Source organism: Mesoplodon densirostris, chromosome 9 (assembly GCF_025265405.1).
Source record: "Mesoplodon densirostris isolate mMesDen1 chromosome 9, mMesDen1 primary haplotype, whole genome shotgun sequence".
In the NCBI taxonomy this organism is placed as follows: domain Eukaryota; kingdom Metazoa; phylum Chordata; class Mammalia; order Artiodactyla; family Ziphiidae; genus Mesoplodon; species Mesoplodon densirostris.
In genome coordinates, this window is record NC_082669.1 from 91,594,578 (window position 1) to 91,621,410 (window position 26,833).

A 26,833-nucleotide genomic window follows, 5' to 3' on the forward strand; every position below is an offset into this window, starting at 1 on the left:
TGAACTGAAAAAACAAACTGAAAAAAACAAAATAAAACGGGACTTACAGCAGAATCAGTGGGCAGGTCTGTATCCCACTTGCGGCCTTTGAAGTCTCCACCTCTATTCCATCGAAATGAGCTCATACAGCCTCCTTGAGAAAGTTCTGTAGCAACAAAGGTAAAATAAAATAAGCTAAGAACATACAAGAAAGAAGGAAAAAAAAAGGCTAAGGGGTTACAATAAGCAAAGTATAACATCTAAAAACCTGATCAAAACATGCAGACAAAGAAATACAAGATATAAAAGATTAATTTAAATAGCACCATGGGGACTTCCCTGGTGGTACAGTGGTTAAGAATCCACCTGCCAATGCAGGGGACACAGGTTTGAGCCCGGGTCCAGGAAGATCCCACATGCTTTGGAGCAACTAAGCCCCGTGCGCCACAACTACTGAGCCTGTGCTCTAGAGCCCGCGAGCCACAACTACTGAGCCTGCGTGCCACAACTACTGAAGTCCTTGTGCCTAGAGCCCATGCTCCGCAACAAGAGAAGCCACTGCAATGAGAAGCCTGTGCACCACAATGAAGAGTAGCCCCCACTCGCCGCAACTAAAGAAAGCCCACGCGCAGCAAAGAAGACCCAATGCAGCCATAAATAAATAAGTCATGATAAATGTTTATTCCTAAGTAAGTCATGATAAATGTTTATTCCTAAACCTCAGTCCAAACCTAGACTAGAGAAGGGGCAACATTACATTTTCAAATTAAGATTTATGATAAATCTAAAGAGTGAAATACTATTTCTAACACTTGTTTTAGTTATGAGAACATTTTACAGAGTTTATCCAAATAAATGTAGGGAGGCATAAAGAGAGTATGTGGGAGTACCAGGGAGGCTAAATTTCCTGAGTCTCAAGTCAGTCTCCTCAGAAGATCATATTTCCCCCAAATAATCAGAATATAACAGAAATATAAAGAAGCAACATATTACATATGACTTATAAAAATCGAAAGAAATAGGATCAGCATGCTGAAATTATAAAGAATGTCATTGTGGCATCCATTCTTGGTAGCTTAAGAATAGAAAATGAGTGAAATATTCATGTGAGCCCATTTAGCTCATATTTAAGTTTCCCTTTTTAGAACAAAATTAGTAATTAATGTATTCAAGGCTAACTACATTATTTTGACCATTTTTAAGCATATAGAATAAAATCTCAAAAGTTGTTCAAGTATAAGCCTTAATAAAGCCATAATTAAATACATATTTATAAAATAAGATCATACTTCAGTGATACTTATAATTAAAAAAATTTTTTTTCCATGTTACCTGTATAAAATTTCAAACTAGTGAAAAAGCTCTCATTTTTTCCCTCTTCAAATCAATAATTACCTTTGATCCTTTCAAACAAGTATTCCTGATTTGGCGTGAGGTCTAGATACTGCACGATTGTATTTAGAGTTGGAATGAGTGGAGCTTTGACCAGAGCAGCCTGCTTCAAGCTAGTAATACTAGCCTCTGTTAAAATCAAAACACACAGAAAACAGATTATTCCTCATGTGGATCTTTGAAAAAACTTCAAATGCTCTTCCTTCAATAGATGTTGAAGGAATAAAGGAAAGCAATGATAGTTTATCTTAACAATCTGCATTATCTACTTTACCTACAATTTATTTGATCATTTCTGGCAAGGTGGCCAGATTTACACAAACACATGCATACTCCAAAAACAGCCAAATCCATTTTGTCAGATCTATAAACAACTAATACACAGAAGATTTTTGTGGGGTATATATAAAAAGACACATGACAGCTTTCAAAATCAGGTTGAATTAAAAGTTGCCCATTATGCCAGTGACAAGTGAAAACTTTTTATGACAGTGATTTCTCTCATCACTTCATGAAAGACAACTATCCAAAGAAATGAATAAACCAACAGAAAGTTTCAAAATGTACAACCATACTAGTAATACCCAATGTTGGGAAAAAGGCTTTCTTATATGTGACATTATTGCTAGAATATAAATTGGTATAAGCTTTTTAAAGGGTTATGTACATTAAAAGCCTTAATATATTTATACCTGTTGAACTTACAACTTCACTCCTAAGAAATTATCCTATGGAAATAATTATAAATGTACACAAATATTTAGGTAAAAGGACATTTACTTACAGCATTATTAATAACAGTAAAGACTTCCGGGTAAGATGGCGGAAGAGTAAGACGCGGAGATCACCGTCCTCCCCACGGATACACCAGAAATACAGCTACACGTGGAACAACTCCTACAGAACACCTACTGAACGCTGGCAGAAGACCACACACCTCCCAAAAGGCTCGCCCCGCACTCCGTGCCCCTCCCTCCCGCCCGGCCTGAGTGAGCCAGAGTCCCCGAAGAGGCTGCTCCTTTAACCCTGTCCTGTCTGAGCAAAGAACAGACGCCCTCCGGCGACCTACATGCAGAGGCGGGGCCAAATCCAAAGCTGAGACCCAGGAGCTGTGAGAACAAAGAAGAGAAAGGGAAACCTCTCCCAGCAGCCTCAGAAGCAGCGGATTAAAGCTCCACAATCAACTTGATGTACCCTGCATCTGTGGAATACATGAATGGACAACAAATCATCCCAAATTGAGGAGCCAGGAGTCAGTGCTGTGCCTCTGAGGTGGGAGAGCCAACTTCAGGACACTGGTCCACAAGAGACCTCCCAGCTCCACATAATATCAAACAGCGAAAATCTTCCAGAGATCTCCATCTCAACACCAGCACCCAGCTTCACTCAACGACCAGCAAGCTACAGTGCTGGACACCCTATGCCAAACAACTAGCAAGACAGGAACACAACGCCACCCATTAGCAGAGAGGTGGCCTAAAATCATAAAAAGTCCGCAGACACCCCAAAACACACCACCAGACGTGGACCTGCCCACCAGAAAGACAAGATCCAGCCTCACCCACCAGAACACAGGCACTAGTCCCCTCCACCAGGAAGCCTACACAACCCACTAAACCAACCTTAGCCACTGGGGACAGACACCAAAAACAACGGGAACTACGAACCTACAGCCTGCAAAAAGGAGACCCCAAACACAGTAACATAAGCAAAATGAGAAGACAGAAAAACACACAGCAGGAGAAGGAGCAAGATAAAAACCCACCAGACCTAACAAATGAAGAGGTAATAGGCAGTCTACCTGAAAAAGAATTCAGAATAATGATGGTAAAGATGATCCAAGATTCTATTTCCCAGATCCAAAGTCTTGGAAATAGAATAGACAAAATGCAAGAAACAGTTAACAAGGACCTAGAAGAACTAAAGATGAATCAAGCATCGATTAAAAACACAATAAATGAAATAAAAAATACTCTAGATGGGATCAATAGCAGAATAACTGAGGCAGAAGAACGGATAAGTGAGGTGGAAGATAAAATAGTGGAAATAACTGCTGCAGAGCAAAATAAAGAAAAAAGAATGAAAAGAACAGAGGACAGTCTCAGAGACCTCTGGGACCACATTAAATGCACCAACATTCGAATTATAGGGGTTCCAGAGAAGAAGAGAAAAAGATAGGGACTGAGAAAATATTTGAAGAGATTATAGTTGAAAACTTCCCTAATATGGGAAAGGAAATAGTTAATCAAGTCCAGGAGGCACAGAGAGTCCCATACAGAATAAATCCAAGGAGAAATACGCCAAGACACATATTAATCAAACTGTCAAAAATTAAACACAAAGAAATCATATTAAAAGCAGCAAGGCAAAAACAACAAATAACACACAAGGGAATCCCCATCAGGATAACAGCTGATCTCTCAGCAGAAACTCTACAACCCAGAAGGGAGTGGCAGGACATAATTAAAGTGATGAAGGAGAAAAACCTGCAACCAAGATTACTCTACCCAGCAAGGATCTCATTCAGATTTGATGGAGAAATTAAAACCTTTACAGACAAGCAAAAGCTGAGAGAGTTCAGCACCACCAAACCAGCTTTACAACAAATGCTAAAGGAACTTCTCTAGGCAAGAAACACAACAGAAGGAAAAGACCTACAATAACGAACCCAAAACAATTAAGAAAATGGGAATAGGAACATACATATCGATAATTACCTTAAATGTAAATAGACTAAATGCTCCCACCAAAAGACACAGATTGGCTGAATGGATACAAAAACAAGACCCATATATATGCTGTCTACAAGAGAGCCACTTCAGACCTAGAGACACATACAGACTGAAAGTAAGGGGATGGAAAAAGATATTCCATGCAAATGGAAACCAAAAGAAAGCTGGAGTAGCAATTCTCATATCAGACAAAATAGACTTTAAAATAAAGACTATTAGAAGAGACAAAGAAGGACACTACATAATGATCAAGGGATCGATCCAAGAAGAAGATATAACAATTGTAAATATTTATGCACCCAACATAGGAGCACCTCAATACATAAGGCAAATACTAACAGCCATAAAAGGAGCAATCGACAGTAACACAATCATAGTAGGGGACTTTAACACCCCACTTTCACCAATGGACAGATCATCCAAAATGAAAATAAATAAGGAAACACAAGCTTTAAATGATACATTAAACAAGATGGACTTAATCGATATTTATAGGACATTCCATGCAAAAACAACAGAATACACATTTTTCTCAAGTGCTCATGAAACATTCTCCAGGATAGATCATATCTTGGGTCACAAATCAAGCCTTGGTAAATTTAAGAAAATTGAAATTGTATCAAGTATCTTTTCCAACCACAATGCTATGAGACTAGATATCAATTACAGGAAAAGAGCTGTAAAAAATACAAACACATGGAGGCTAAACAATACACTACTTAATAACAAAGTGATCACTGAAGAAATCAAAGGGGAAATTAAAAAATACCTAGAAACAAGTGACAATGGAGACACGACGACCCAAAACCTATGGGATGCAACAAAAGCAGTTCTAAGAGGGAAGTTTATAGCAATACAATCCCACCTTAAGAAACAGGAAACATCTCGAATAAACAACCTGACCTTGCACCTAAAGCAATTAGAGAAGAACAAAAACATCCCAAAGTTAGCAGAAGGAAAGAAATCATAAAAATCAGATCAGAAATAAATGAAAAAGAAATGAAGGAAATGATAGCAAAGATCAATAAAACTAAAAGCTGGTTCTTTGAGAAGATAAACAAAATTGATAAACCATTAGCCAGACTCATCAAGAAAAAAAGGGAGAAGACTCAAATCAACAGAATTAGAAATGAAAAAGGAGAAGTAACAACTGACACTGCAGAAATACAAAAGATCATGAGAGATTACTACAAGCAACTCTATGCCAATAAAATGGACAACCTGGAAGAAATGGATAAATTCTTAGAAATGCACAACCTGCCAAGACTGAGTCAGGAAGAAATAGAAAATATGAACAGACCAATCACAAGCACTGAAATTGAAACTGTGATAAAAAATCTTCCAACAAACAAAAGCCCAGGACCAGATGGCTTCACAGGTGAATTCTATCAAGCATTTAGAGAAGAGCTAACACCTATCCTTCTCAAACTCTTCCAAAATATAGCAGAGGGAGGAAAACTCCCAAACTCATTCTACGAGGCCACCTTCACCTTGATACCAAAACCAGACAAGGATGTCACAAAGAAAGAAAACTATAGGCCAATATCACTGATGAACATAGATGCAAAAATCCTCAACAAAATACTAGCAAACAGAATCCAACAGCACATTAAAAGGATCATACACCATGATCAAGTGGGGTTTATTCCAGGAATGCAAGGATTCTTCAATATACGCAAATCAATCAACGTGATACACCATATTAACAAATTGAAGGAGAAAAACCATATGATCATCTCAATAGATGCAGAGAAAGCTTTCGACAAAATTCAACACCCATTTATGATAAAAACCCTGCAGAAAGTAGGCATAGAGGGAACTTTCCTCAACATAATAAAGGCCATATATGACAAACCCACAGCCAGCATCGTCCTCAATGGTGAAAAACTGAAACCATTTCCACTAAGATCAGGAACAAGACAAGGTTGCCCACTCTCACCACTGTTATTCAACTTAGTTTTGGAAGTTTTAGCCACAGCAATCAGAGAAGAAAAGGAAATAAAAGCAATCCAAATTGGAAAAGAAGAAGTAAAGCTGTCACTGTTTGCAGATGACATGATACTATACATAGAGAATCCTAAAGATGCTACCAGAAAACTAATAGAGCTAATCAATGAATTTGGTAAAGTTGCAGGATACAAAATTAATGCACAGAAATCTCTGGCATTCCTGTATACTAATGATGAAAAATCTGAAAGTGAAAACACTCCCATTTACCATTGCAACAAAAAGAATAAAATATCTAGGAATAAACCTACCTAAGGAGACAAAAGACCTGTATGCAGAAAATTATAAGACACTGATGAAAGAAATTAAAGAAGATACAAATAGATGGAGAGATGTACCACGTTCTTGGATTGGAAGAATCAACATTGTGAAAATGACTCTACTACCCAAAGCAATCTACAGATTCAATGCAATCCCTATCAAACTACCACTGGCATTTTTCACAGAACTAGAGCAAAGAATTTCACAATTTGTATGGAAACACAAAAGACCCCAAATAGCCAAAGCAATCTTGAGAACGAAAAATGGAGCTGGAGGAATCAGGCTCCCTGACTTCGGACTATACTACAAAGCTACAGTAATCAAGACAGTATGGTACTGGCACAAAAACAGAAAGATAGATCAATGGAACAGGATAGAAAGCCCAGAGATAAACCCACGGACATATGGTCACCTTATCTTTGATAAAGGAGGCAGGAATGTACAGTGGAGAAAGGACAGTCTCTTCAATAAGTGGTGCTGGGAAAACTGGATAGGGACATGTAAAAGTATGAGATTAGATCACTCCCTAACACCATACACAAAAATAAGCTCAAAATGGATTAAAGACCTAAATGTAAGGCCAGACACTATCAAACTCTTAGAGGAAAACATAGGCAGAACACTCTATGACATAAATCACAGCAAGATCCTTTTTGCCCCACCTCCTAGAGAAATGGAAATAAAGACAAAAATAAACACATGGGACCTAATGAAACTTAAAAGCTTTTGCACAGCAAAGGAAACCATAAACAAGACCAAAAGACAACCCTCAGAATGGGAGAAAATATTTGTAAATGAAGCAACTGACAAAGGATTAATCTCCAAAATTTATAAGCAGCTCATGCAGCTCAATAACAAAAAAACAAACAACCCAATCCAAAAATGGGCAGAAGACCTAAATAGACATTTCTCCACAGAAGATATACAGACTGCCAACAAACACATGAAAGGATGCTCAACATCTTTGCTCATTAGAGAAATGCAAATCACAACTACAATGAGATATCATCTCACACCAGTCAGAATGGCCATCATCGAAAAATCTAGAAACAATAAATGCTGGAGAGGGTGTGGAAAAAAAGGAACACTCTTGCACTGCTGGTGGGAATGTGAATTGGTACAGCCACTATGGAGAACGGTATGGAGGTTCCTTAAAAAACTACAAATAGAACTACCATATGACCCAGCAATCCCACTACTGGGCATATACCCTGAAAAAACCATAATTCAAAAAGAGACATGTACCAAAATGTTCATAGCAGCCCTATTTACAATAGCCTGGAGATGGAAACAACCTAAGTGTCCATCATCGGATGAATGGATAAAGAAGATGTGGCACATATATACAATGGAATATTACTCAGCCATAAAAAGAAATGAAATTGAGCTATTTGTAATGAGGTGGATGGACCTAGAGTCTGTCATACAGAGTGAAGTAAGTCAGAAAGAGAAAGACAAATACTGTATGCTGACACATATATATGGAATTTAAGAAAAAAAAATGTCATGAAGAACCTAGGGGTAAGACAGGAATAAAGACACAGACCTACTAGAGAATGGACTTGAGGAAAAGTGAAAGAGCGGCATGGACATATATACGCTACCAAACGTAAGGTAGATAGCTAGTGGGAAGCAGCCGCATAGCACAGGGAGATCAGCTCGGTGCTTTGTGACCGCCTGGAGGGGTGGGATAGGGAGGGTGGGAGAGAGACGCAAAGGGGAGGGGATATGGGAACATATGTATATGTATAACTGATTAAATTTGTTATAAAGCAAAAAAAAAAAAACAGTAAAGGGAAAATCTTCTAAATTTTAAATAATAAGGATCAGTTAAATACAATATATTACATACATAAAAAAGAAATACAAACTAACCATAAAAATAGTACTGGAGAATATTTAACAAAATAGAAAAAGTGGAGGGAAAAAAGCAGGTAACAAAACAGTATGACCCCAATTTAATTAAAAATATATACATACATATGTACTATTTACTCAACTCCTAAATATACACTTTTCACAGTTTAATGTTGTTAAATTATGGTATAACTTATCATTGATATATATAGTATCATAGTATTTTTCTCCAAAAGGAGTAAGTGATTGTGATTTAAAACTGATTGATTGTAGTTATCTACTGAAGTGCAATCATGGGTAATATTCTTTGTGTATTTCTGTACTTTCCAAATTTTCTACAATGAACATATGCATGTTGCTTTCATAGTGATAAAACAATGTTATTCTTTTTTAAATATTTATTTATTTATTTGGCTGCGCCAGGCCTTAGTTGCAGCATGCAGGATCTTTTAGAGGCGGCATGTGGGATCTAGTTCCCTGACCAGGGGTGGAACCTGGGCCCCCTGCATTGGGAGCACAGAGCCTCAGCCACTGGACCACCAGGGAAGTCCTGTTATTCTTTTTTAAAAAGCACATCACACTGGTAAAAATGTTGTGAAAGATACATATTTTTATAGCTTATAAAAAAGCTCAAAAAGGATAAGCATAGGTTCAAATAACATTACCAAGAAAGTAACCCTCTGACTTTGCAGTCAGAAAGCTCTGGCCTCAAATCACTGCTCTGTGACACTGGGCAAGTTACTTAACCTCTCTGAGTCTTAGTAGCCTGATCCATAAAATGTGGCACTAAAAGCTAGCTTTCAAGGTTAATGTGAGTGTTGTATACATTATATACAAAATATTTGGATACTCAACACGTGGGTACTTTAGTGAAGCACAACACTATACTTATTCCAGAGAATAAAGACCGATTAAAAGATACCCAAAAGCAAGTGGAAAGTGTTAATGTACAATCCAAAGCCCTTACATATTTCAAAGAGAAATTTATTCTCTAGAAAGCTGATTGACTAAAATATTCCTTATTTATATTTTGAAACCTAATTATTTAACACTAAATAAGTTACAGTATATATATACTTTAGGCAAATTATATTATACAAAACCTTAACAGTTTTATTTTTAGCAGATAAGAAAAATATATTTTTCTTATATTGAAAAAAGGGGACTTTAAATTAGCACTGTACACATTTTTTATGCTTTGTACAATTTGTAATTAATATCTAATAAGAGACTTGTATCTTGAATTTATAAAGAACACCTACAACTCAATAATAAGGAGACAAGTAACCCAACTTAAAAATAGGTAAAGGGGAAAAAAAACTGGGTAAAGGATCTGAAAAGATATTTTGCTTATGAAGGTATATGAATGGACCAGCACATGAAAAGATGCTCAACATCATTAGCCATCAGGGAAATGCAAACTAAAAACACAATGTGATACCATTCCATATCCACTAGGATAACTGAAAAAGACACATAATAACAACTATTGGAAAGGATATGAGAAACTGGAGCCCTTACACACTGTAGGTGGGGATGTAAAATGGTGCAGCTGCTTTAGAAAACAGTCTGGCAATTCCTCAAAAGGTTAAACATGGATTTACCATATGGCTTAGCAATTCCACTTCTAGGTAATACCCAAGAGAAATTAAAATATATTCACACAAACATTTGTACGTATGTGTTCACAGCAGCATTATTCCTAATAACTAAAAAAGTGAAAACAACCCAAATGTCAATCAAATGATGAACGGGTAAACAAAATGTGGTAGATCCAAACAATGGGATATTATTTGGCAATAAAAAGAAATGAAGTACTGATAAACACTACAACATGGATGAACCCTGAAAACACTGTTAAGTGAGAGAAGCCAGTCACAAAGGACAACATATTGTATGATCCCATTTAGACAAAATATCCAAAACAGGCCTATCTAAAGAGACAGAAGGTAGGCTGGTAGTTGCCTAGGGCTGGAGGATGGGTGGTGGGAAACGGGTCTGTGTGGTTTCCTTTCTGGGTGATGAACTATTCAAACTTGACTGTGGGGATGGTTTGCACAACCCAAACCTTTGAATTGTAGACTTTAAATGGGTGAACTGCATATATCTCAATAAAACTGTTATATATTTTTTAAAGTGATATTATAGACATTTAGTTTTTTTCTTCACCTCAAGATAACAAAAGGTGTTGTTAAATAGCCCATTACAAGAAGAAATTGTCCACTTGGAAGATTCACTGAAGGAACTCAAACGCTGGGCTCTATTTTCACATACCTCCTATTTGCAGCTCTGGACAACCCATTCGCCTCATTTGTGTGCTGACAGACTCAATCTCTTGTACAAGTGGCACTAATATTGTCTCATTGATCCACTAGAAGAAATGAGGTAATGATTTTACACACACAATTTTAAAGCATTTCTCAAATAATTATTTTCATGAAACTATTTTTGCTGTCTTGTACTTGAATATTAATAGAGTATAGTGAAAGAGAATGGAAGTAGCAGCTACCTGAAGTCTAGAGAGAGAGATAAGTAAATATGCTAATGGAGTATAACCTGACTAAGTTATATTCTTAAATCACAGATGCCTATTTTTTGAAGATATAAAACTTTCAGTTACATGTTAAGTTTTTCTTAAATTCTTCTTTCTAGGATCATTATACTTAGCTAAAAGGATCATCTTCAGTTTACATTTCTACGGTTATTATTCACACGTTTACGTATGTAGCATTTATACTGGTTTGTGGTTAGTAGAATAGTTTTTAAAACTAACATAACTGATTAGCTCTCAGCAGGCTCACTCAATCCCCTAACCATGTGGAAAACAGATTTTACTGTATTTGAAACTAGTTTGTGAATATTACAATATTCACTTTAGGACCAGGAATTTCAAATTCTACTTTGCATGGCTGATACCAAACTCATTCTGGGATGTGAAAAGACTGCCCAAGGAAATACCCCATCTAGTTTGTGTGTTATGTGTTTGTTCACAGCAACTTCAACCACCATTTCTGTTTCCACACTTCTGTTTAACCATAAAGTAGAAGGATGAAAACAAGCTTCAGATCAAATACAAGTCTATACAATTCATTACAAAATTTTTGAATTAAAAAGCCTCTGAAAATGAAGTGTTTTTATAATCTATTTATCAAGAAAATTTGATATACTGGCAAGACCTGAACTGAATTCCTGTGAAGCTATTTTTAGACTTTATCCTACCTAGTGTGACAGTTCATATGCTTTGCTGCAGAAACATTAATGTGGTTGATTACTGAGTACTAACAGGACCCTGATAGTGTATTACAAAATATATGGTATATGGATATACTGCTTTTAAAAAAAAACTACAAAAAACCCTAAATTTCAGAACATTGTAGCCTAAGGAATTCAGATAAAGGATTGTGTTTGTATTTCTTCTAAGCTAATACTTCTGACCAAGACTTTATAAATATATTAACATTTTTAGATAAGCCTATGGGTGGAAATAAAAGAAAGTACAGTTCTAGGACATCATTTCACTTGTTCATTCTTCCAACATTTATTAAGTGTATCCTACTTGCCAGCCACTCCTAGGCTGCAACAAAATTATCTACTAGCTCCAGGAGAGAGATCTAGGCCTCGTTCCCAGATAACCTGATTGAGTAGTTCTAGGGCTGGCTCTGGAATTCTTTTTCAAAAAAGCCAACCAGGCTTCTGGTTCAAGAAAGTAGGCTACTATTTTCACCACTCCCTCTTGATACCCTATTTAAATTATAGTAAAAGAATAAAAAAGGAGAACAAAGTGATTTCAACATATTTCTAGAAGCTATACAGTGGGTGGATGAGTGTTGAAGGATCAAACAGTGGAAGAAGCGGCAGCCTCTACAGAATCTAAGTGGAGGGGCTTCCTGCAGTGGAGGAGGGGCCAATTCACCCCGCCCCGGAACCCGGACAAACGGGTACTACAGAGAACGACAGAAAGGGGCAGGGTTGAAACCAGGGAACTAACTCACTCTATATGCAAGAGCTGGCCTTGCCAACCTCTAGGCCAAAGATTAGAAGGTTCTTCTTTAGAAAAATCGAAGAAATTGATATACTCTGAAGTAGCTTCAAGCATATGTTATGTTCTCTAACTCTGAAGTTTTCTGACATTAAGGACCTCATTTTTGCTTCCCTCACATTTCTAAACACATAACAGGCTCTGACAGGAAAGCGCTTTGAAAAGTAAAATTGAGATGTTGGGAAAGGGAAAATCTTAGCAACTAAATACACTGTTCCTTTATCCACTCAAAATACACTGATTTGCTAAATACGGAGGGGAAAAAATTCCCCAAGAATACAGACACCATATGGTAAACGTCATGTTTATTCTTATATATGTGCCACACATATTGTACTTTTAATAATACTTAATTCTGATATTCTAATAATTAACATCTCTAATTGATATTCTAACAACATACTTTGTACATTAAGAGGCACTAATATTGTCCAAAGAGTAATGTTAGAACTTACATTTCTGAACTTGGCTGTCCATGAATCCATATGATCAAAAAGTTGTCTATTCATAGTCACTCTTGCCCAGACCTATTAAAAATGTTTAAAATGAACAATCAAATAAAATGCCAGTTATCAATCATTCCTTCCCCCACCCTTAGAAATATCTGGAATACTTTGGAAAAAACTTCATGAATATCAATACTGATCTAATTAATATGCAGTAGTTGCTATTCATGCACACATATATATTTAAAACTCCTTACATTGATATGTTTGAAGAACATTCTTCCTGCTTTTAAGAACAAAATTCAAATCCTTTATTTGCTTTTAAACTGATGAAGTTACAGAATATCAAATGTTCTAATCTAAATGTATTTCAAGAGCAAGAGTCTTGTATATGTTAAGTACAAGTAGATACTTGAGATACCTTTCTAATATAAATGAGTGCAGAAAAATGTTTTAGGCAGGAAAGTAATGTTAACTATGTGTCATAAAGAGTAAAACGTACAATATAATTCAGTTTTGGGTACACAAACTTAAGGAGTCTTTCTACCGTTTAATGTGCGCCAGATTTATGTTTCTAGCCAGTAGAAGTGGAGGTTACAGAAAAAAAAGTTCCAGAAGAAGAAGAGAAGACTTTCTAACAATCTGTAAATCATAAATATGAAGTCATTTTTATTTTCCATTTACCTCCTCTGCAGCTTGTTTAGAACTGAGATCAGCTTCATCTTTGTTAGCACATGGGGCCTGAGACCTACAGGCAAGCTGATACTGAAACTTCTTTAAAGTTTGTGCATAATCCCCCATAGAACGACTGTAGTTCCAGAAAGTAGGACTGCTGGAAGGCGAAGCAGAATCTGGGCTTCCTACAATGATTAATTTAAAGATTATCAGTGTGTTGTAGTAATTTTTTTTTTTTTGCGGTACGCGGGCCTCTCACTGTTGTGGCCTCTCCCGTTGCGGAGCACAGGCTCTGGACGCGCAGGCTCAGCGGCCATGGCTCACGGGCCCAGCCGCTCCGTGGCATGTGGGATCCTCCCAGATCGGGGCACGAACCCATGTCCCCTGCATCGGCAGGTGGACTCTCAACCACTGCGCCACCAGGGAAGCCCTGTTGTAGTAATTTTGATACCTAGGGTTGGTATATGAACTCTGGGTATGCAGGAACCTAGGCAATGGCAATCAAAGACAAAGCATCCTCTCCTCCCTGCTCCCAACGTTCTCTCTTCTTCAGAGAAATGGACTGCTGGTGCTAAAAATTAAAAAGAACATTTTCTGAGCAGTATCACTTTAAAAGCCATATGCTCTCTAAGTGGCTGAAAGTGTCTGTTTATTTTTGTTGTAAAATTAAGCTGGTTTCATTCTCTAAGACTTTCAAATGATTCAGAGAGAAACAAAGGACAAATTTCTTCAGGAAATAGATAGGCTAAGGAGCTCTTGCTTGAATTTTTGGAAACTCTTTCTGAATGGGATAATTACAGCCTCTTATTAATAAACTAGTCTTTTGGCTAGCAGCTAAACTCACTCTTCCCTGCACTACACTGTGTTCTATTTATAGTCTGTAGTAATTCCTGCCTTGTACTAAGAGACCATCTGCTGATTACACTTCTAAATTTATAAATTTACTTTTAGGAAACGTAAATAGTCACATTTAGGGACTTAATACTACAGAGGAATCTACCACAGTACTTATCACACTTTAAGGTCTGTTTCTTTTTCCAAATAAAATTTGAGCTCTTTGAGGGCAGGGAGTATTTTTTTCCTGAGCATCTAGCCCAGCACCTGAATAAAGAGCAAATTTTCAACGACAACTATATGATACTTATGAAGAGTTTATTTTTTCAGAGTTTACCTGATATCAAAAATACCAATTAATATTTCATACCCTCACACAAAAGTCACAAATACAAACTGTTTTTTTTTTTATCTTAGCAGAATTTTTAAAAGGAATGACTGTAAAATAATAAAACTGGTTTTCTAGTGATGTTTACAGGCACAAAAGACGAGAAATCATGAAAGGGACATGTGGCAGTATTTCAAGTCACAGCATCAAAACCTTGAAGGTTAGCCAGTCTTGTGCTAGTAGCACTGGTGAAAGTACGTTTCATGCTGGCATGAAAATAAATAATTACATATAATAAAGAAATACCACACTTGGGGTAAAAAAAATTCAAGTAGGACTTCTGGTAACACTGACTTAGAGGAATGAATTAATGTCAAGAAAAGAAGTTTTAAACAAGCACAAATGATTTAATAGGGAATAAAAAAGGAAGGTAAGAGACATGGTCATGATAGAACACAAAGTTTATCCTATTGATTATTTTGACTATTAACTTTGAAAATGATAATCAAGCTTTCTGAGAGAAAACTTGAACTTAAGAAAAAATTGAATAAAGTGTGGCTTTAGATGACAAAAGAAGTTTTATACAGATGACAGAAATATGTTTTTATATCTGTTGTACATTAGCCAAAGTACAAGGAAAATATATATAGCAAGTGACACAATAGGGCCTCTCTGTAATGACCACCACCACCAAAATAGCACAAAACCTGTAGCTGGAGAACCACAAAGACCAAAGAATCAAAGCACACAGAGATTTGGAATTCTGGCAACATAACAAATCAGGTAACCTGAAACATCTCCAGATATATATATGCTTATCAAATAAAATATATAATTTAAATGAATAATGGAGCTTGCACAAATGTAAGAGGAAGAGTCAGTGGCTAAAAATGAAGAGGGAATTGAAAATTGGAGTGGCCAGTGGCCTGCATGTGAGCTGATGCCGTGGCTGCTCTGGAGCATTTTGTAGGCTTTGGGAAACCTATCAGCTTGGATTTCAGTGCCTGGGAACTGGAAATATGGATACAGGTCCAGGAGAGGTAGACAGCTGGACTGAGAACTTCTTCCTGTCTCTATTCCCTGCACCCCACATAGAGCCAGGAACCTCAAAGGGCCACATTCTCAGTGGATAAGGAAAAAACATCTGTCCACCGACACCAGGAAATAACAAGGAAGCTTGTCTCTCTTAGGCTGTTTAAAAAGAAGCCCCCAGAGATTTAAAAATTACAGATCTATCTTCACATGGGTTTACAGTGCCCGTTTACACTCCCTGTGAGGTCCAGGAACCTCCAAGCCCTAAAATTACTTAAGTTAGTTCAAGGTCAATGATGTTCCTTAGGCACCCGGTAGAGGCAAATATAAAACTGCTAGCAGGAAACAAGGCTTCCATCCAGCCTGCCTAGGACAGAAAAAGCACAGATAAAACTCTACTGAGGATGAGCTTACCAAAAACAAACAAAAATTACATAAATCACAGGGAAACATGTCTCCACACAAATGAGTCAACAAGAAAAAAATGTTAGCATGTAATCTCCAAGAACTTTAGATAACGGACAGAGACTTTTAAAAAGCATGTTTAAAGTGACTGAGATAGGAAAAAGAATTGAAAACATAAGAACAAAACAAGATACTCTAAATCAGGCATATCTGAAAGAGAACCAAATGAAACTCTGAAAAAAAAAAAAAAAAAAAAAAAAAAAGAGCTCAATGAGTTAAACAGCAGTTCAGACAATGCTGAAGAAAGAACTATCAGTCCAAACTGGCCAAAACAAACAAACTGTGGGGTGAGGAGTAAAACAGAAAGCTCTTCTTTACAGAATGCCAAACCACTAAATGTAGAAGAAATCAAAGTATTAGAAAGTCTCCATTTTGCAACCACTACTGTATTAACTCACTCGGGACAGGATCATCAATGGATGCTAAAACCACTGGATGAAAGCCTGCTGGGGGAACAGGATAGTCACAAGTCTCAGAAGCATCACACTATAGATTGTTTATTAATTACGGAAGGGAAAAATCTTACGAAGAAATCAGGCCATCACTATGACCAAGTGATCCAATTTAACTTTACCAATAAAGGGACAAAATGATATCATGTGTCCCCTGATGTGATACATTGAAGGGAACACACCACCACCTAAGTTGTATTCTTGCCAAAAATATATTTAAACTGAATCTAATAATGAGAAAATGATGACACAAATACAAATTTGCAAAACTAGCCTTATATCTTCAAAATGTAAATGTCATAAAAGACAAAAAAGAAAACAAACAAAAACTCACAAATGTTCTAGATTAAGGAAGACAAAAGAAGCCTGACAATTAAATGCAATACATGATCCTTGACGGGATCCACCATCAGTAACAAAAAAAATAGCTACAAAGGTCATTATTGGGTCAACTGGAGGAAATGTAAGTATGAAGAATAGTAGTAGCTTAAATATGAGAATCATACTGTAGTTAGAAAGGAAAATGTCCTTGCTTTTAGGAGATGCATGTGAAATACGTAGTGATGAAGTGGCCATTCAGCAAAAGAGTGTGTGTGTGAGAGAGGATATGTGACTGCCTGGTTTCTCGCTGCTGGAGAAAGGAGCTATAAATATGTAAAGGGAGGAGGCTAGAACAAACCCTGTGTAGTTGGACTGGAATTGGAGGTATCATAGGAACTCATGGTTTTTAATATATAGATGGATAGACGGAGAAATATACAAATGGATGTGTGTGTGTGTGTGTGTGTGTGTGTTTCCACATATATATTTCCTAGCTGTCTGCTCAGTGGACCTAGATTAACCATGGCATATCCAGTGCCCAGACATTAATTTCTAAATATCTTTCTCCACTCAGCAATCATGGCCCCTTGGAGAAACAGACTAACTCCAGAGTTAGTTACTAGGGAAAGTATAAGAGGAGCCTGGATTATCTTGAGGGAGGCAGGGGGTGGCATGGGGTGGGGGCAGTGTTCAAAGAATGACACCATCATGTCAAAAGAACACAGACTAGTGAAATCTGAGACATCTAACCATCAAAATAAATGACCTAATTGGAGAGAAGAAAAAGCCCTATCTTACAGTAGAATGCCAACAAATAAATGTAAAAGGTGGTTGCACAACGAAGTGAATGTACTTAATACCACTAAATGATACACTTAAAAATGTTTAAAATGGTAAACCTTATGTATATTTTACCACACACACAGAAAAAGTTTAAAAAACATAAAAGGGATAAATAATGAAGGAATGATGGAATTAGAAAGGCACTATGACAACCAACATAGTAATAATTAAATTTGCAAAGATTATTAAAAGGGTGTTAAAACTATTAAGTGAAAATTTGATGAGGAACAGAATATTTATAGTCTCAAAGTAGTTCCCCACAAAATAACTATTAATTATTTACAAATACTTAAATAAAAATACTCAATTACCTAAAACCTATGGGGGTACAGAAGGGTTAAAAGTATACAGACAGATATAGATATACAAGGCAAATACTAATCAAAAGAAAACTAGTATAGCTGTGTTAATGTCAGACAAAATAGACTTGAAGGCAAAAAGCCTAACATAAAGATAAAAGGAGTAATTGACTAGAAGGATATTCTGAATTTACACGCACTTATAATAATCTCATGTATATTTAGCAAATCTGACAGAGTTATGAGGAGACATTTAATGGGAAACACTCAGTGGGAGCACTTAACACACTTTCTTAGTAACTAATAAATCAAGCAGATAAAAATTAATAAGACTTCCCTGGTGGCGCAGTGGTTAAGAATCCGCCTGCCAATGCAGGGGACACGGGTTCAACTCCTGGTCTGGGAAGATCCGACATGCTGCGGAGCAACTAAGCCCGTGCGCCACAACTACTGAGCCTGTGCGCCACAACTACTGAGCCTGCGTGCCTAGAGCCTGTGCTCCTCAACAAGAGAAGCCACCGCAATGAGAATCCCACACACCGCAACGAAGAATAGCCCCCACTCACCGCAACTAGAGAAAGCCCGCACGCAGCAACGAAGACCCAAAACAGCCATAAATAAATAAATTAAAAAAATAACACCATCATGAAGCTTGACTCAATGAGCAAACATGAAGCCCAATATTTAGAGACTATGCATTCTTTTCAATACACCAAGAACCACTCATAAAAAGTGGTCATAAATAGCAGGCCCAAAAACAAGTCTCAAAAAATATAAAAAAATTAATAGGGTACAGATCGAAATCTCTAGCCAGAGTACAATTAACTTAGGAAAAAACAGATAACAAAGTCTTTCATTTCACATACTTGGAAATTAAAAGCAACACCAATCACCAATAATACTTCCAAACAATATTTCTAAATAACTCCTATATGTCAACGAAGAAATAAAAATGGAAGTCAGAAAATACCTGGATATGACAAAAATATGTAGAGGGTACATAGGATTCTTTGTATTCTACTCTATAATTTTCGGTATCCTTGAAATATTTCAAAATTTAAAAAGAAGAAAAAGCATGTATCAACAAATAACAAGATAATACTGATTTGTTTCTTTGACATTTGTAGCACTTACAGGCAAAATTAAATTAAAAATCAATAGAGAGATTTCAAGTGACACAAAGAGCCATGGTCCAATAAGTGGCTTCCTCACTGTGGCCATGCTTTAGCACCTAATGTGCTTTCTGTGAAAGTTCCTGAGGGGAAAAATCATTACTCGGCTCAATAGCCTAACTTGGTTTCAATAACAGACTTTGTAATAATCAAATCCACCCCAAATAGATTAAGATTTGCTAACACTGTTTCCCAAGGCAAACTAGAGACAAGTTAAAAAATGTTCCGAGGGCCTCCCTGGTGGCGCAGTGGTTGAGAGTCCGCCTGCCGATGCAGGGGATACGGGTTCGTGCCCCGGTCTGGGAGGATCCCATATGCCGCGGAGCGGCTGGGCCCGTGAGCCATGGCCGCTGAGCCTGCGCATCCGGAGCCTGCGCATCCGGAGCCTGTGCTCCGCAACGGGAGAGGCCACAACAGTGAGAGGCCCGCATACCGCAAAAAGAAAAAAAAAAAAAAAAAATGTTCCGAAAACAACAGCACTTCTGGAGTAAATCCATGCTCTCTCCAGCCTCCCTGCCACACCAACCTTCCCAAGGACTACCTGAAAGGAGACAACTATCACTTCATGAAGCTCTGCTGTGGACCGCATCAAAAAGTTTTATGACCTCAACTTTTAAACAAATTATAACTTACATTATACGAAAAAGCTTTCAATCGTAATGTAGACAAAAGGTTCAAGATTTCTGTTAGCTCAGCTATATTTTACATCTTAAATTTTGGTGAACTTAATTCTTCTAACTGAACAAAATACAAAACCAAAATATATTTCTCTCAAGTTACACAAGGTGTATTACTAAAGGACTTAAACACTTATGTATGGGATCAAAGTAACAAAAATAATAGGTTGAAGATAACGTAAAATGACACAAAAATACGTACATTAGATCTAAATAAAATATATATATGTACCCAGATTAACTCTATGCTGTTTCTCTTCTTCACTTCTAAGAAAAGTATCCAAGGTTCGTAGGTCTGTCATGTAGTCTTCTTTGTCAGTTGGGGAGTTGTAGACGGTGGGTGAAGAACGGTAGCGAGATCTCAATCCACTGTTCTCCACTGGTCCAATAGTGGTAGGGTATGGAGAAGATGGAGAGGGACTATAGCTGGCCAACTATACAAAATAAAAGAGCTTTATTTTTCTTTAACTGAAATTTCTTTGTTTTGGTTTTTGACTTTCAAAAAGTACACACCAATTAGAATGGCCAAAATCCAGAGCACTGACAACACCAAATGCTGGCGAGGATGCAGAGTAATAGGAACTTGGATTCATTGCTGGTGAGAATGCAAAACACTTTGGAAGACAGTGTGGCAGTTTCTTACAAAACTAAACGTACTATTACCATAACAAACATCCTCTTCCTTGGCATTTACCCCCAAAAGCTGAAAATTTATGTCCATACAAAGATCTGCACACAGACGTTTATAAGAAACTTTATTCGTAACTGTCAAAACTTGGAAGCAACCAAGATGTCCTTCAGTAGGTCAATGGATAAACCGTGGTACATCCAGATGATGGAATGTTATTCAGCACTAAAGGAAATGAGCTAGCAAGCCATGAAAAGACGTGGAGGAAACTTAAACGCATATTACTAAGTGAAAGAAGCCAATCTGAAAAGGCTACATATTGTATGATTGTGGAAAAGGTTGGGGTAGGGGGAGGATGTATAAGCGGAGCACAAAGGATTTTTAGGGCCATCAAATTACTCTGTATGAAACCATAATGGTGGATACATGTCATATGTTTGTCCAGACACATAGACTGTACGCCACCAAGAGTGAATGCTAATGTAAACTATGGACTCTGGGTGATAATGATGTGTCAGCACAGGCTCTTCTATTTGTACAACTCTGCAGCAAGATGTTGATAGCGGGGGAAGCTGTGCCTGTGCGGGGGGCAGGGGTACACAGAAAATCTCTTTTCTATTCCTCTCAATTCTGCTGTGAACCTGAAACTGTTCTAAAAATAGTCTATTTTCCAAAGAAGTAATATATGTATATTTTAAAAAATGAAAAGCATGAAGAAAATAAGCCATACTTGTAATTCTACCACCTAGAGATACTATAATCCTTTTTCACATTTCATGTATTTTCAACTCTTTAAATGTACATATGTTAATATATTTTTGTTTTTATATAATTGAGGTAATACCCCTTAGCATTATATTGTTTTTTTAAAGTTAACAAGAATTTTCTATAAAAATCCTTTGTAAATATTCTTACTAGCTATATAATACTTCATAATACAAATCTATCATAATTTATTTTTACATTCTTATATTCTAGACATTTGGATTGTCTAAAATTTTTGGTTACTGTGAATAATGTTATGATCAGCATCTTTGTGCATAAATCTTAGCTTAATTTCTGATGACTTCCTTTAGGAGATCCCTAGAACTGAAATGACTTGACCAAAGCATATGAACATTTTTAATACACATTTCCATTCTATTAAATGAAAATGTTGTACTAAGTTATACTCCTTTCAGAAGAGAATAGATAGGAATACCTATTTTGGTATGTGTCCATCAGCATTACTATTTAAAAATATTTATGATGTATAAAAATTTTTAAAAATGTGTATTTAATTTGCATTTTCCTTATACTTATTAAGTTAAATACCTTAAAAATACAATTACTTGTCAGTAGTATTACCTATTATATTAACTACTTACTCCAGTACATTGACAATTTTTTTCTGCTGGGGTTTCATGATCAATTTATATTAGTTTGTAATAAATTAAGGATTAACAAATTTTATAATATTTAATGCTGTTTACAAATAAAAATGTTAATCCTCTTCCACATTGATTTTTCTTTTATTTCAATTAACATGTTAAATCCTTATATATATTATGACTGTATGTGGGTTACTGTTTCATTAACTGGTTTTATCTTGCTCAAGGGGCGTAATATTTTATGCTTCATTTACATTATCTTATTTCATCCTCTCAATAAGTGGTAAATATTATTACTGTATTAATTTTAGGTATAAGAGGTTAGGTAACATCTCAAATCACACCAGGACACCATTCCAGTTTTCTGACTCTATTCTGTTCCAAGGCAGTGATTTCCACCATTCTGTCTTCCAGGTCACTTATCCATTCTTCTGCCTCAGTTATTCTATTATTCCTTCTATTGTATTTTTCATTTCAGTTATTGTATTGTTCATCTGTTTGTTCTTTAGTTCTTCTAGGTCTTTGTTAAACATTTCTTGCATCTTCTTAATCTTTTTTTTTTTTAAATAAATTTATTTATTTATTTTTGGCTGCACTGGGTCTTCGTTGCTGCCCGCGGGCTTCTCATTGTGGTGGCTTCTCTTGTTGCGGAGCACAGGCTCCAGGCACGCGGGCTTCAGTAGTTGTGGTGTGTGGGCTCAGTAGTTGTGGCTCGCGGGCTCCAGAGCTCAGGCTCAGTAGTTGTGGCTCACGGGGTTAGCTGCCCCGCGGCATGTGGGATCTTCCCGGACCAGGGCTCAAACCCGCGTCCCTGGCATTGGCAGGTGGACCCTTAACCACTGCGCCACCAGGGAAGCCCGCATCTTCTTAATCTTTGCCTCCATTCTTTTTCCAAGATCCTGGATCATCTTCACTATCATTATTCTGAATTCTTTTTCTGGAGGGTTACCTGTTTCTTCATTTAGTTGTTTTTCTGGGGTTTTATCTGGGACATAATCCTCTGCTTTTTCATTTTGTCTAACTTTCTGTGATTGTGGTTTTCGTTCTGCAGGCTCCAAGATTGTAGCTCTTGCTTCTGCTGTCTGCCCTCTGGTGGATGAGGCTATCTAAGAGGGACTGGGTCTTGCTCTGGTGGGCAGGGCCATGCTCAGTAAAACTTGTCTGCTGATGGGTGGGGCTGTGTTCCCTCCCTGTTAGTTGTTTGGCCTGAGGTGATCCAGCACTGGAGTCTACAGGATATATGGTGGGGTGGCCTCCAGGAGGGCTCACGCCAATGACTACTTCCCAGAACTGCTGCTGCCAGTGCCCTTGTCCCCACTGTAAGCCTCAGCCACCCCCCACCTCTGCAGGAGACCCTCCAACACTAGTGGGTAGGTTGGTTCAGTCTCCTATGGGGTCACTGCTCCTTCCCCTGGGTCCTGGTGCACACAAGACTTTGTGTGTGCCTTCCAAGAGTGGAGTCTCTGTTTCCCCCAGTCCTGTGGAAGTCCTGCAACCAAATCTGCTGGCCTTCAAAGTCAGACTCTCTGGGGATTCCTACTCACGTTGCCAGACCCCCTAACATGGGGCTCAGAACTTTCACTCCAGTAGGAGTTCTGTGGTATAATTGTTCTCCAGTTTGTGGGTTGCTCACCTGGTGGGTATGGGATTTGATTTTATTGTGATTGCACCCCTCCTACTGTCTCAATGCGGCTTCTCCTTTGTCTTTGATTGTGGAGTATCTTTTTTGGTGGGTTCCAGCATCTTCCTTTTGATGGTTATTCAGCAGTTAGTTGTGATTTCAGTGCTCTCACAAGAAGAGATGAGCACATGTCCTTCTACTCTGCCATCTTGAACCAATCTCCTCCAGTTTTCTAACTCTGGAGCTTACATTTCTAACATGTTTTATTGGATCAGAACGATCTGTTCATACAATAGCAAAATGTTGACAACTGCTGAAGATGGGTAATAGATATGCAGGAGTTCACTATACTTGTCCCTTCATTTTTGTGTATGTTTGAAAATTTCCATAATCAAAAGTTTAAAAAGTAATTGTTTCTTGAAAATTTAAAAGAACTCAATGGTAAAACTTCTGGGCCCTAATGTGTTGTGTGGATGTATGTGATTAATAGTTTTTAAATTTTCTTCCTTGATTTATTTAGGTTTTCTACTACTTTGTCAATTTTAGCATTTTATTTTTTTTAACATCTTTATTGGAGTATAATAGCTTTACTATGGTGTGTTAGTTTCTGCTTTATAACAAAGTGAATCAGTTATACATATACATATGTCCCCATATCTCTTCCCTCTTGCATCTCCCTCCCTCCCACCCTCCCTATCCCACCACTCTAGGTGGTCACAAGCACCAAGCTGATCTCCCTGTGTTATGCGGCTGCTTCCCACTAGCTATCTATTTTACTTTTGGTAGTGTATATACGTCCATGCCACTCTCTTTGTCCCAGCTTACCTTTCCCCCTCCCCGTATCCTCAAGTCCATTCTCTAGTAGGTCTGCATCTTTATTCCCGTCTTGCCCCTAGGTTCTTCTGACCATTTTTTCTTTTTCTTTCTTTTTTTTTAGATTCCATATATATGTTAGCATACAGTATTTGTTTTTCTCTTTCTGACTTACTTCACTCTGTATGACACTCTCTAGGTCCATCCACCTCACTACAAATAACTCAGTTTCGTTCCTTTTTATGGCTCAGTAATATTCCATTGTATATATGTGCCTCACCTTCTTTATCCATTCATCTGTTGATGGACACTTAAGTTGCTTCCATGTCCTGGCTATTGTAAATAGAGCTGCAATGAACATTTTGGTACATGACTCTTTTTGAATTATGGTTTTCTCAGGGTATTTGCCCAGCAGTGGGAATGCTGGGTCATATGGTAGTTCTGTTTTTAGTTTTTTAAGGAACCTCCATACTGTTCTCCATAGTGGCTGTATCAATTTTAGCATTTTTTCCCCAGAAAAATAATTATTAATTTCATTAATTTTTCCAAAGTATTACTGTGGTTCAACAGACACATATAGCATCTATATTCCATACACTGTGCTAAGGAAACAAAGATGAGTAAAAACACATAATCTTGTGCTCAAGGTTATAATATAGTAGAAAACAAGGTAATTAAGCAACGTTATGAGGTTTATGTACAGAGCTAATTAGTAGATACTAATAATAGTTTTTAGGAAATAAAAATAACTTAAATATTCAAGAGTAAACTAGGGTATATCCACTAGATGAGTATTAAATAGCCATTAAACAGAAATTATGTTTGGGTGGTAGGATGATGAGTGATTTTTTCTACTAATTTCCTAACTTTCTGTAATGATCATATGGTACTTTTCCCATGAAAACAAAGTAAAACTATTTTTAAAAGTCGTATTTACCTATAGGTTATGAATTATCCTAATATTTAACTTACACAAAATTTTCTAAATTCCATTACTTGCCAAAATTATTATTAGGTAACCAGTAGTATGGAATTTCATTACAAAGAAATATTATGTAAAAGGGTAAGGGCAGTGTGTTGATTTCATTTCCAGACATTTCTCATTTAACTATAGAGATATTAGGCTAACTAGTGACAGCACCTGAATATGTTACCATCCCAGGAATTCCCTGGTGGTCCAGTGGTTAGGACTCCGTGCTTCCACTGCAGGGAACACGGGTTCAATCCCTGGTCAGGGAAGTAAGATCCTGCAAGCCACGTAGTGTGGCCAAAAAAAAGAACTGGAAAATGTGACCATCCCTCTTTTAATGCCTATTTTATAGCCTTATGCATCAGGCAGGAGTCACAATTTCAAATTTGTCAATTTTGTTTCTATCAAGCCTAAAAATTAAAACAAAAGTCCACTTTACCATGGGAGATGGAATGAAGGTTTCTAATCATCCTATGGAGAGTATTCATACTCAAGAGTCAAGTTACATGACAATCCCAGTTTCTAGCTTAGAAGATACTCCAGTATGATGAAAAGCATTAATATTCTATAAGGATATACAAAAGTTTCACATAAAGAAGCAAAGAAAGAGGGAAAACATGAGTAAAGGAAACTAAAGTAGAAAATCATAATTTAAACTTGTTTTAAAGACTGCAGAAAGATCCTAGATGGTGAACCTCAGTTCGTTATCTTTTCAAAAGCTAAACCTTTTCTTTTATTTTAAGATGTGATATAAAGAACTTCTAACTGCTGTCAGGAAATCTGGCTTCTATTCTTAGCTCTTAAGTGGGCAATTTGGGCAAGTCAATTATCCACTGGTCCTGGGTTTCTTCACTGATAAAACAAGGAGTTTCGACTCACTAGATGATTTTCAATTCAAACCTCCCAATTCTAAAATAGTAATGTGATTGGCCAAGAGAAAAGAGTCATTACCTTGTTATAACCACTGATGGGTGAGTAGGTCACTCCAGGGCTATAAGAACCACTGCCACCTGATGACAGACCTTGTAGCTGAGGACTGTATCCAGTTATACAGCTGGTGGTGAACTTGGGGCTGGTACTGGGTGAGCGAGATGGGCTATAACTTAATACACTCTGACCCTGAATTGAAGGAGAAGGTGGAGAGGGAGGGATTTGGGGTGCTGCCAGATCACGTGGAGGAGTAGTCTGTACAACTAGAAGGAACAAACAAATAATTGTGTGTAAGTATAAATAAAATTTCTATGAAAACAGATTTAATGAACTGAATCTTTTCCTTCAGGAAAAGGGCAAGTAATAGAGTGACCTGGTTGTTAAATTACATAAAGTATTACTACCGAAGGACACAAATGATTGTTTACCATTTCCATAGAGTTCAAAATAAGAAATTGGCTTTAATGTAGCAAAAGTTAGTCATTTAATTTTAACAGTAATTCAACAATGGAACAAACTTCCATGAGGCTGTGAATGTTATTCAATTTATATAAATAGCAAAGATAATCATTGATCTTAAGACCATTTATTGTAGAACTGTTTAATATAGTTGAACCAGATGGCCTTAGAAGTCCCTTCTAGCTGAGTCTATGAGAGGAGAAAATTAAATTGAGAAAGACTTATTGCCAA

General features: G+C 37.1%; 1 protein-coding gene across 2 annotated transcripts in view; it reads right to left on the minus strand.

Annotated features, from left to right (window-relative positions):
* Window positions 1-26,833, minus strand: part of TMEM209 (transmembrane protein 209) — a 36,965-nt gene that overhangs the window by 7,742 nt on the left and 2,390 nt on the right. For both annotated transcript variants that reach the window (XM_060108196.1, XM_060108195.1), the window contains exons 5-11: window positions 26,165-26,406; window positions 20,044-20,245; window positions 13,398-13,573; window positions 12,723-12,794; window positions 10,503-10,599; window positions 1,375-1,500; window positions 48-145 (exon numbers count right to left, since the gene is read on the minus strand). In XM_060108196.1, the coding sequence (XP_059964179.1) occupies window positions 48-145; window positions 1,375-1,500; window positions 10,503-10,599; window positions 12,723-12,794; window positions 13,398-13,573; window positions 20,044-20,245; window positions 26,165-26,406 (1,013 nt within the window). The remainder of the gene's footprint in view (window positions 1-47; window positions 146-1,374; window positions 1,501-10,502; window positions 10,600-12,722; window positions 12,795-13,397; window positions 13,574-20,043; window positions 20,246-26,164; window positions 26,407-26,833) is intronic.